Source organism: Corylus avellana, chromosome 6 (assembly GCF_965113065.1).
Source record: "Corylus avellana chromosome 6, dhCorAvel1.hap1.2, whole genome shotgun sequence".
Lineage (NCBI taxonomy): Eukaryota > Viridiplantae > Streptophyta > Magnoliopsida > Fagales > Betulaceae > Corylus > Corylus avellana.
In genome coordinates this window covers 25,391,761-25,404,501 of record NC_142495.1, presented here as the reverse complement: position 1 = coordinate 25,404,501, position 12,741 = coordinate 25,391,761, and the positions used below count along the sequence as shown (strand labels likewise).

General features: G+C 34.1%; 1 protein-coding gene across 1 annotated transcript; it reads right to left on the bottom strand.

Moving 5' to 3' along the window:
• Window positions 1–8,138: 8,138 nt before the first annotated feature.
• On the bottom strand, window positions 8,139–11,585 carry LOC132188053 (LRR receptor-like serine/threonine-protein kinase EFR). Its single transcript, XM_088517130.1, has 2 exons — window positions 8,879–11,585; window positions 8,139–8,595 (listed from the first exon to the last, which is right to left on the bottom strand). Exons 1-2 carry the CDS (start codon window positions 11,583–11,585, stop codon window positions 8,177–8,179), a joined length of 3,126 nt encoding a protein of 1,041 aa, XP_088373256.1. The 3' UTR covers window positions 8,139–8,176.
• Window positions 11,586–12,741: the final 1,156 nt, after the last annotated feature.

The window sequence follows — 12,741 nt, the reverse complement described above, 5'->3', positions numbered from 1 at the left end:
ATAGGAATAAGAAAATTTTCCGACAATATTGACCGCAGAGACTCCAAACTCCAAAGAGGCGCCATCTTAGGAAGTCGAGATCAAAGAGACGGCACAATATAATTGCCTAGCCATTTTCGAGATTACTTGTATAAAGCTTCATAGTTCGTATAGCAAAATTAGTTGTAAATGGTAAATCGCAATGTCAAGAGAGAGGTTTGAGTCTTTGTTACATACATATGTTAATATATAAATTGCAATTTTCTTCAGATAAATAATTTTGCTTTCTTTTGGCTGTCGTGTTGTTTCTTGTGATCATAATTGATAAGATCATTTAACTTGTAGTTCCTAGTTGATATTTTATAATAAAGTGCAATTGAAAGATGGGCGAAGTTTTTCTCCAAATTTTGATGAAAAAAATTCTTCAAACCCAAATTAATAAATTGGCACATGTTTAAAATGCATATAAAAAATAAAAAATGCATGTGAGAGTTTATATGCATTTTGGACAAATTAGTTTAATATGCTAGGGTTAGAAGAATTTCTTTCAAACCCAATTAGGCTTGGAAAGATAATTAAATAAACTAATGAGGAAGCCGCATAAAATCCAATAACAATTACTCAAAATGAAATATGCAAGAAGGTCAAATACTTTAATGGGCTGGAGTGGGTTGGGCCTCGGCCTCACCATTTTTAATAATTAGGGACGGGCATAATCATACCCGAGGCCAGAGCCCAGGCTAAGCTGGGCTTGCTGGCCCATGACCAGTGCTAGCTGCAATTTGAAAGTGAAAATAATTGATGCAAGCAACCCCAACTAGCTATTCAAGTCTATGCAATTGAAGAATAAGTAAAAGGTAAGGCTAGGTGCAGCACAAAACAAACACTACCCACCACTGGGCCCTCTAAACCCGCTTCCGCACCCGGGTTTTTACTTGAAGAAGAGGCATCTCAAGCCCTTTTGCTCAACTTGAGATATTTACCAACTCTTTTTTGAGTGTTAAAGCCAGAAATTTATGATGAATTTGCATAGGTAAATAATTACTTATAAAATTATTTCCTATTAGAAAATCACAGTGCATATTTGGGAAACGAAGTATCTTTGGGATAACAAATTTGTTATTGCTCTTCCAAATTGCAACATTCTTTACTTTATATTCTATCTTTGTTTCTTTCCCATCTATTCCTTTGAATGCGATGGGGGCTCTTCATTAGCATCCATTTTTCGAAGGAAGTGCATTCCACCTGCAACTACAGATTGTAGCTCCAGTATCTGTAAGGACACTAAGGCTATATGGCTTATATCCTAAGAAATTAAAGTTTCCTAAGACATACATATATCTTTTCTTTCCTTCACTAGGAGAAAAAATTATTTCTTCATTTCCTGTTTGAAAATGATAGATTTTTTAACTTTTACCTCTTCCTTTTTATTTTTGAGGTGAGTTGTTCCGCTCCTTTATTAGAACTACTGCTTTCCGCTCCTTCATCATTCTTAGGAGTATTAAAGCTTAGCTTTGCAAATTTTTCTCATTCATCTTTTTCTTGATGAGGAAAATCTTTTATCCACTTATGAACCCTATTATCTAAAACATATAGATTTTTTTCTTTTTCGGAGGCTTGAAGGTCTCTTTATTTTGATCTTTTGTTGGATCACTTAGAAGCCACTGTCGTGGGACTTCTAAATCTTTCCAGTCTATTAGTCTAGGACTAATTTCTGTGTCAAAAGCTTTAGGTTCAAATATTTCAACAAAATTTTTGTCTAACTACTTTGTAGATGTCTGGGGTAGTCTTGTTAATTCATGGATTGTTTTCCCGTGAATTGATAGATCATGAGAGCTTTCTTTCATGTCTATTCCTTTGGTTTTTATTCTTATCCTAACTGTGTCTTCCAGATTAGGATCATTGATAGAGATAAAATAATTTGGCTTAATGTTAAACCATACTACTCCATTGACAAGATTTGATTGAACTCCACCAATTATTGCTTTAAGAGGGTCGTTAAACCTTTTGTCTAAGACCACGGCTAAGACAGGAGTATCTATTCCTTGTCTAAAAAGTGCCGTAATTTCCATTTGAATTAGGCCTATATGGATATATCTAATTTAAGGATATTTCTTTTTTCATAAAAACCCAAACTCCTCTTGATATAGCCTCCATCACTTTTTCCTAGACGCTAAGAGGTCTATTTATAGGGTTTTAGAAGTCATTAACATACTAGTAAACCTAAAAAATTCGTAGGGTTTTAGTCTTATTACAAGTGAGACTTGGAAAACCCAAATATAGAAGGAAAGGGAGTCTGGCCGCCTCTGATGTGTCACCAGAGCACGGGTGCGCTCGATCGCAACCCGTGTGCACTCAATCACAACCCGTGTGCGCCTGATCGCACGTCAGTGATCGAGACTCTTCTGGTGTGTGCACGATCGCATTTGGCTGCACTCGCTGCTTGTCTTCTCTGGTAGTGCACTCGATCGCAGGTTCCTTGCGCTCGATCGCACTGCCAGGAACTCCAACTTTTCCTAAATTCTCTCTTTGAGCCCAAATCTTTCAGATTTACTTCATTCTCTTCTAAAAGCCTACAAAAGCATGGAAAATATATGAAAGAACTAAAATAGCACAAATTAGCCATACTTAAGGAATTAATACATATAAATTTAAGGGCTAAAATATGAATATTTTGGCACTTAACATACCCTCAAACTTACATATTACTAGTCCCTTAGCAATACAAAACTAAAAATAAAACAAAAAGATAAATCCATCTTTCATGGGATGTACGATTGCATTTAGCATATGCAACAAGCCTTTTAAACCCCTAGGAATTCCCTAGAGGACGAGTGAAGTCTTGTGAGGGTTTTCCAGGAATGTTACCCACAAACATCATGCAAGAGTTTATGTTATCCAAAAATTAAGGTATCACTCAAAATCATGATTTTCACTCATTAGCAAGCTTAAAAAGATAAACTCCATCTTCACAATAAATTGGAATTTTAAAATTTAATCACTTACAAAAGGCATGTTAAGGCATCACAAGTTTGAAAACAGTGTAAAGTGAACTAGTACAAAAATATGAAGCTTCCAATTATTTCCAATGTGCAATGTCTCAATATCTCAAAGTACATTGAAATTCCTATTAGAATGAACAACAATGACATATATATATATATATATATATATATATATATATATATTCGTCAGGTTGTGCAATGTTTGGTTCCCTTAAGCTTTCTAATTGACCTATGTAATGAGTGTTAAGTCAATGACCTCAAAACCAGATGGTTTTAGGGCATTAGGTGTAGAGACACCCCTAGGACTTACTAATTCGAGTCAAAAAGGGTACGAAACCAAACTAACCATGACATTATCCAAATCAAAATTCTTCATCTTTTGACGTGAACACTCAATGCTCTGAGGCAAAAGGTCCAGTTACTTAGTGAAAAGCTTATCAATGATCATTTTTTTTTTATCACACACACACACACACACACACACATATATATATATATGCCAAAGTATCCATCTAATAAATCATCCAGTTTCACCCAAGACATAAAAACACACACATCAAATTTCATGTCATACCCCACAAATTATATGCTAATGTGCTTGTGTAAGATCAGATCAAACATATGAATTCTCAATTGTCCTTAGCAAGTAACCAAACTGAAAAACTCAATTATCAGATCATGTGTTCAAAATTTTAAGCTCACCAATGAAATCAAATTACAATTTTTAAGATCAACCAAAATTTTAAGACAAACATGAACATGCATAATTTTATTTTATTTTTTTCTTTTCACAAACTAAAAAAATAAAAATAAAATAAAACTAGGACAAAGTGTGTGTAAAGTGTCTCCCATACCCCCAAACTTAAATTACACATTGTCCCCAATGTGTCTATAACATGGAAAGAATTTACCCGGGATATGGACGAAATTGTCTAGAATAGCATGGCTCATAGCACACCCCCAAACTTAAACTGAAGCATACTTGTCTCTGCAAAATAAAACACCACAAAAAAAAAAAAAAAAACTAACTAACTAACTAAAGACAAACAGACAAAAAAATTGAAAAATAAATAGAAAAATAATAGGATAAACTATGGGGTGTCTCCCATTAGCGCTAAGTTTAACGTCTTCAGTCAAACTGTACAGCAGCTTCAGTACTGTTGGATGGAGGTGCGCTCAATCGCACTGCTGCATGGTAGCTCAAAGTTGTGGAAAAAAAAAACAGAGAAAAATTAAAACCACAAAATAATAATAATAATAATAATAAAAACTAACAGACTTTAAAAACAGAAACATAAAACAAAAGGCAAAATAAAATAAAACAGAAAATAAAAAAAATAAACAAAATAGAAATAAAATGAAAAATAAAAGCAAAATTGAAATTAGCAGCTTCAGTACTACTGTCTGGCTGTTCACTCGATCGCAGTGCACCTGCGCTCGATCGCACAACTGCGCTCGATCTCTCTGGAATGGGTGCTCGAGCGTACTGTCGCAAAAGATAAGCATATAGGGCTCACAGGTAGTAGTGCGCTTGATCGCAGTGATACTGCGCTCGATCGAACTGCCGCAAATTAAATCAAATTTGCAGACAGAAACAGAAACGAAAAACAAAACATAAAAATTAAACAAAAATAAACAGCAACATAAAACAAACAAAATAAAAAAAGAATAAACGAAATAGAAAAAAGAAAGCAAAATAAATAATAAATAATAAATAAAAGAAACTAAATTAAACTAAAGGAAAAAAAAAAAAAAAAAAAAATTTCTAGACATAATTTAACACAATCCCCGGCAACGGTGCCAAAAACTTGTTGTGCCAAATACCCACCTAAATTAATAGGCAAATACTTGGTACGTTTTACTCGCAAGTGCACAAGATCAAACGATAGAATAGCAGGCAAATACGAGATCATTCCCACGAGGATTGGTAAATTATGTTTAGAAGTAATTTCCTATTTAATTAATAAAATTCAATTGTTACAGTTGAATTTAATATAAAGAAATAAAATAAAAGATAAACTAAAACTAAAAAGGATTAGGGGTTTTGATATCCACCACTAATCAGACTAATTAAGATAACAATATGTCAATGCGCCAATTATACCGGTATATCTAATGTTTGCCAACCTAAGGGTATGAGTGTCTACTCCTTAAGCTATTGATTTCCCTAAGCAACGAATTAAGCATAGGTGTCTACTCTAATTCTTTTCTTTCTTAAAGGATTTAGCATGGGTGTCTACTAAGTTGTTCTTTAAGAAAGCATATATTTGTGAAAATTGACAAACACATGAGGCTTAGGGCATGAGTGTCTACTCCCGGTTCCCCATGTTGAGTAACCCAAGAACCCGGTGTGAATTTTTTTTGTTGCTTTTATTAAACCCAGGACTCGATCATCCAAATTGATTTAATTAACTAGTCCATACCACATGCATATGTTGGCCAGACAAACACATATGAAGAAGTCAAGATAACAGGCATTAATCAAGTTAAATACACCAAAATATAATTGTAGCAAAGGCGCCAATATTGCAATCCTAAAAAGACATGATTAGGGCTTTAATCTAGCCTTAATTAAAATATAAACTACATATCAAAAATAAAAGGATGGAAGAGAAGAAAAATCAAAACTCCTCTTGATATAGCCTTCAGTTCCTTTCCAGAGCTTATACCTCTTTGTCCACCACTTTTTCCTAGAGGCTAAGAGGTATATTTATAGGCTTTTAGAAGTCCTTGACATACTAGTACACCTAGAAAATTCTTAAGGTTTTAGTCCTATTACAAGTGGGACTTGAAAAACCCTAATATGGAAGGAAAGGGAGTCTGGCCGCCTTTGATGTGTCACCAGCGCACGGATGGGCTCGATCGCACGTCTGAGATCGAGACTCTTCTAGTGTGCACACGATCGCACATGGCTGCACTCGCTGCTTGTCTTCTCTGGTAGTGCGCTCGATCGCACTGCCAGGAACTCCAACTTTTCCCAAATTTTCTCTTTGAGCCCAAATCTTCCAGATTTACTTCATTTTCTTCTAAAAGCCTACAAAAGCATGAAAAATACATAAAAGAATTAAAATAGCACAAATTAGCCATACTTAAGGAATTAACACATATAAGTTTAAGGGCTAAAATATGAATATTTTGGCACTTAATAATGACGGGGAGTAAAATGATTATGCTGATTGTACTCTTTTTCCTTCGCTAAAGTTTTTCCCACTGAGTTTTCTTTTGCAAGGTTTTAATGTGGCAATCCTAAAGCATACGAAGGCACACAAGAATATTGTACTATTTTTCCTTCGCCACAGGTTTTTTTCCCACTGGGTTTTCCTTGGCAAGGTTTTAATGAGGCATATTCTTAGTGTATAGTCATCCAAGGGGGAGTGTTAGGAATGCATTCATGCATTTGGTGGATGACCATTTAGTTCCACCTCTTGGAATTCTACACATTCATGTCATCTTTTAGAATTCCTAGAACATTCATGTAATACATTGATGTAGCCTTTTAATTCATGTGCTACCCTTTCATATTCTTCAACCTCCCATTATGATTCCATGTCTATAAAATGGAGTATTGAGTAGTATGTGAAATACACAATAATAGAGAATACTCATACATAGTTCCTGAAGAACTAGTTTCACATATTGCAATCTTTTTATCTTGTCTTATTATTTTCTTTGATTTTAAAACAAAGATAATTTTATAATTACTCACAAATATAAATAGTGCAAAGGCAATCATATTTTTAACTTATTAAAATTTTTTTTGTCTACATTTAAAATCTAATCATTCATTCGTTCAACAAAATAGTACTATAAAACATAGAAGAAGAAAAAAAAAAGCTACTTCAACTACCTTCATAAATATTGCCAATATAAGCTGCATAATGTTCCAAAAACATAACCATATTTTGAAAACACAATAAAACATAAAAATAAAACAAAAGATAAGCATCCAAACATTTGCTCAATACATTAAGTCCAAATATCCATGAGAATACTCCACTACAGCAACCATCTGTCCAAATAACCATCAAGACTCATCCTCACCCTCATTGTCGGCATGATTGTTACCTGCCCAATCATAATGACACGAGCATCAATTATAACAACAACAACAAAAAATATAGACTAAGAAAAATAGCTCAAGTAGGAATTGAGCAATAGCTTAACCCAACACCATTAGATCAACAATGAAAACTAAGGTGATTTACAATAATCAGACATGGAGATTCTCAAAGATTTGAAATCTTTAGTAATTTGACTTGTAAGGCGTGATGCCTCTTAACAAATAAGTAGTTTTTTTTTTAAAAAAAAAAATTTTTTATTGTTTATAAAAAAATTTATGTTTGTTCTAATGAGTCTCATAGTAACCAATTGAATTGGATGTCACAATATAATATGTGCCCTTTCATATCTTTTTAGTCTTTTTCCATTAAGAAATTTGACTAATTCTAAATTAAGTCTAAAACTTTACCACAATCTCCCTTTTGTCAAGATGATTTGGAAACCAATTTGCTACACCACACGGGTTGTTTACCCAAAGCTACCATAATACACTAATATCCTAACCTTTTATTTTTATGTTTGTTTGACAAAGCACCAATAAATATTTCACATTTACGATGCTTTTGTTTTAACGAAGCTAATTTACAAGATTTACTAGCGTCCATAAAAAGCATTGAAAAATACCTCTTCTATCAGCGTTTATTTTGGCTGCTAGGAAAAAAATTTACACCGGTAAAAGCCCTATTTCTAGTAGTGCAATCAATTTTGACAAAGCCCAATCATGAAAGTTCCCAAATTTAGTTTATTCAAACCTTAACTTTAATTTTTTTTTTTTTTTTTAATTCACAACCATCCAACCCAAAATAACTAAAGTTGAGATTAGAAATGGATAGAACACCTCAAGAACATGGAAAGAAGCTAATATTATGTAAAAGAAAAACTGCTCAACATGTAAAAGAAAAAACCATGAAAATCCAATAGTGAGTCCACTAATCGATCTATACATTACCACTAGGCAAAAATGAAATCAGCAATACCAACAAAAATCAAGAAGGGAGATCGTTTATTAATGTAAGAGAATAGAAGATGTGATGAGCTTATTATTGGCATTAATTCGTACCATTAGAGATGCCTCATCCATTTTCTTAACCAAACAATAATTATCTCTAAATTACCGATATTACCTGTTGATATTATGGTCTACTTGTAATTCGACCACTTCCATGTCTTCTAGTTTCAAGAAGTTTCTTCTTGATCAGAAGAAGCTTAGTTCCCACATCTTTAATGCTCATCCGATCTCTGGGCTCTTCAACAGAACAAGCAACTCCAATCCCAAATATCAAAATCAAACATTCATGGATTTCACTTCTTCTACTGTTGCTGTTATTACGAGACTCATTCATGCTTATATCTTCTTCGATTCCTTGAAAAAGAATAGGATCCGTAATCTCGACCACTCGTTCAGGCAAAGCTTGTTGGACAAAGGAATGTAGATTTAGAGTGTCTTGGAATATATCATCTGTTGGTCTTTTTCCAGTAAACATTTCTAATAAGAGGATCCCAAAACTATATACATCGCCATAGGATGAGACCTCATTTCCCATACCATACTCTGAAATTCAACATATATATATATATATATATATATATATATATATATATATATATATTAATGATTAATTGTAATATGACTATATAATTAACACCTATATACTAAGAAAGCAATTATGCCATGATACTCTTTATACGATAAAACCCGGAAATAAAATTGTACAATACCAAGTTTTTTTATGAATAAAAATCATAATAAAACTGTCTTATCCTGATCTTCAAACTTAGAAATGTTATTAAAAGAAAAAGGAATATAACTAAGGAATGATAAATAGTGTTTTCACCTGGAGGAGTATAACCAACAGTTCCTCTTATGCCAATAGAGCTTGATTGGTTGGTTGAAGAGTTATGGTTAGCTTCGGGAGAGAATCTTGCTAACCCAAAGTCTCCGACATGACCAATCATTTTGTCGTCGAGAAGAACATTGCTCGGCTTCAGGTCACAGTGGAGGATTGGTGTTTGACAATGACAGTGGAGATATTCCAATGCGCTCACAACATCAATGGTGATATTAAGTCTTTGATAAAGATTCAAATTCCTCTGCTCTTGGTGCGCCTCATCTTCTTTAGTAGTTGGATGCAACCAATCCTCAAGGCTCCCATTGAACATGAATTCATAAACTAGAGCCTTAAAATCATTACCTTGATAATCAATACCTGAACAAACTGTAAGTATCTTTACAAGATTCCGATGCCTGATGTTTCTCAAGGCCTCACACTCAGCAAGAAAGCTCTTGGAAGCTCCACGATGCAGAAGGTTGATCACCTTAATAGCAATTGTCATTTTGCCCTCATCGATGATTGCTTTATACACGGATCCAAAACTACCCACACCAAGCAAATTAGTAGAGGAGAACCCATTAGTGGCTTTTAGGAGACTTTGGTAAGACAAATTCAAAAGCAAATTTCCTGAAGAACTTGAAGTAGTTTCTTTTCTTTTCTTTCTTAACCAACAGACATACAAAAAAGAAAGCATAGAAATTACTCCTAGAAGCCCGCAAACCATGGAGATAATTAATTTCATGGATAAGGTCAATTTTGTCTTCTTCGACTCTTTGAAGTTACATTTCGGCAACTGCATCTCAGGTATTCCTCCGCATAGCTGACTATTTCCGACAATTGAAGTTGCACTTGAGTTCTTGAAAATGCCGTTTTTTGGCACTAGTCCCTCAAAATTGTTGTAAGATAAATTCAAAAAATCCAACAAGTTGAAACCTAGAAAAAAATCTGGAATTGTTCCTGACAAGTTGTTCTGAGAAAGGTCTAATTTCCGTAGTCCTCTCAAAGAACCAAAACTTGATGGAATGGTCCCTTGGAAAAAGTTTCCTCGCATACCCAGAGTCTCCAACATAATACAACTACCAAGACTCTTTGGAATTTCACCAGATAACATGTTTTCTGAAATATCAAATTGACCTAGATTTTTCAAATTTCCAACTTCCATGGAAAGAGGACCCGTGAACCGGTTTCTATATAAATAGAGACTGATTGACAATGATGATAGACTAAAGATTTCTGGAGGTATGGTACCACTGAGATTGTTATTAGAAAGATCTAATACATTCAAAGATTGGCAATTTGCTAGACCTGAAGGTATGCTTCCGTGAAGATCATTATCACTTAAAGATAATATGAGTAACATACTCAAATTTTCAAGAGAGTGTGGGATGTTTCCTGAGAGATTGTTTGTTTCAAGAGACATCACATGTAGTCTCTTAATCTTTCCAATATCCAGGGGAATATTACCTGACAATCTGTTATTCCAAATTTCGAAATCCTCTAAGTTGATAAGATTCACGATCCCACTTGGAATTGTTCCAACTATATTGTTGTTATTTAGTACCAAGAATCTAAGAGTAGATGAGAAGTTACTGATGCATTCAGGTAAGGCTCCACCAAAATTGTTAGTGCTTATAGTCAATATCTCTAAGCTGGTAGCATTGGTCAAAGAGCATAGAAAACTCAAGTCATTAGCTCCCCCATCTCCTAGGTGGTTATGGGAAGCACTCAACCATTGAAGCTTATGCAACTTTTCCAAAGAAGGAATGTTTCCACTAAATTTGTTTAGTACAACTTCAATAATTTCCAGATTTGAGACATTGGATATTGAAGGAGGAATGGAACCAGTAAATTGGTTAACGGCAATGCCAAGGTATTGGAGATTCGGAAGAGTTATCCCCAAGTCCCACGGAAGACTCCCATGGATTTGATTAATTGCAACATCAAGATTTCTAATAGAAGAGAGATTGAAGATTGATGGAGGGATGGTACCAGATAACTGATTTTCACCAAGTGCAATAGTTGTAAGATTCATAAGTTGGCCTAGAGCACTAGGAATACTCCCACCCAGATTATTTGAGGTTAAATAAAGTTCTTCAAGAGTCGATAAATTGCCAAGAGATGGAGGGATACTTCCTGTTAGTTTGTTTTTGCTTACATAAAAATATTGGAGCTTTGACAAGGAGCCAAGCTCAACAGGAATTTGCCCAACCAACATGTTAGAAACAAGACCGAAAACATTGAGGTTAGAGCAACGAGATACATTGGCAGGAATTCTCCCACCAAATGAATTATTGGACAACTCTAGTACCTGCAATCTACGCAAACGACCTATTTGTGGAGGGATTTCGTGACTGAAGCTATTGTTTGAGAGATTTAGAAGCCTTAGAAAGCTCAAGTTTCCAATGGAAGGAGATATAGACCCCTTGAGTTTCTGAGATGGAAGGCACAACTCCGTGACCCTCCGGTGGCGGTGACCGCATGTAACACCACCCCACTGGCAGAAGTGGGTGGTGTCGTTCCATGAGCTGAAAACCCCGAAAGGGTCGTCGACTATTTGCGCCCTGAATTGAAGCAAGGATAGTCGGTCTGTCTCATTCCCGCCATTGCCATTAGTAATGGTGGCAGAACAAAAGCAAAAGAGCAAAGCGATTGTAAGGATTATGCAAAAAGCTGAGGAAGAGAGTGCGGGAGTAAAGGGCGGAAGCCCCATGGTTGTTGGTTTTGGAGGTAAGACACTCTTGTCAAAATTGTGCAACTTAATACAAATATATAGGAAATTCTGGACAATGATTTTCGCACTGATTGATTTACATGGCCACGGGGCCCAAATTTGTTGGGTTGCATTGTGAGGGTTAAGCTTCTTTCTCCTTTTTATCTTTTCCTTTTTTTCATTTTTCTCTACTTTCGTCGGGGGTATATATATATATGGGCCAACTTCCCTTCATTTTATGATCTGCCATGGTGACATGGATAAGACCAGTAGTTGTTAGTTGTTAGTTGATATTTTTATTGATTGGATTGTCATACATGCTACACCATCTACATAATTTTATAGAAAGTATTGCAGCTTATTCTAAGAAAATAATTATTATAAAATAATATCTAAAATAAGAAAATTTCAATAAAGAATCATTTTTATAAACACTTGACACAAATAGGGTCATTCTTACTCTCTAATAAAAAATAGACACAAAAGTATATTTGCTATTGCTAATTAATTAATCCACAGACTATCAACTTTGAGAAAGTTGATCAAATTAATGACTTTCCAAAAGGTATTGCCTTTATTATTATTATTTAAACCTATTTAATTTCATTTGTTTCTTTAGTCTTTACGGTCCTAGCTTTTGTCCTTTAGAATACCTTTTACAATTATAATTATTATTATAAGATATCATGTTTCACGATGACTTTTCCAAAAGTACTGCCTTTTTTTAAAAAAAAAAAAAAAAAAAAAAAAAAAAAAAAAAAAAACCTATGTTCACATTTTCATTCGAAGAAATCACATTTTATTCAAAGAAATCACATTTTATTTAAATCAACATTTTGTACTAACAATTATTATTATTATTATTATTATTATTAGTATCTCTTTGAGCATAAATGAGAAAAGACTCATTTATAAAATCTATTATAAGTGGTGTTTTAAATTTCAAAGGATTTTGTAAAATAGTTTCATATAAAATAATGTAAGTGATCCATGTCATTTTGATTATTTTATGAAAGTCCCTTAACGATCATATCGTTCACATTATTGAAGGCTTTCTTCCAAATTAATACCACTAAATATTTGGGCTCCAAATGCAATTCCATTTATCATTTCCTTCTTTTCGCTGCATTAACCATTGGGAGAGATTGATCATTTA

Excerpts from the sequence above, each read along its gene's own strand:
- LOC132188053 (XM_088517130.1), bottom strand. The coding sequence starts at position 11,585 with ATGGGGCTTCCGCCCTTTACTCCCGCACTCTCTTCCTCAGCTTTTTGC. Across the intron at positions 8,596-8,878 it reads TGTTGGTTATACTCCTCCAG|AGTATGGTATGGGAAATGAG; the intron begins GTGAAAACACTA and ends GTTGAATTTCAG.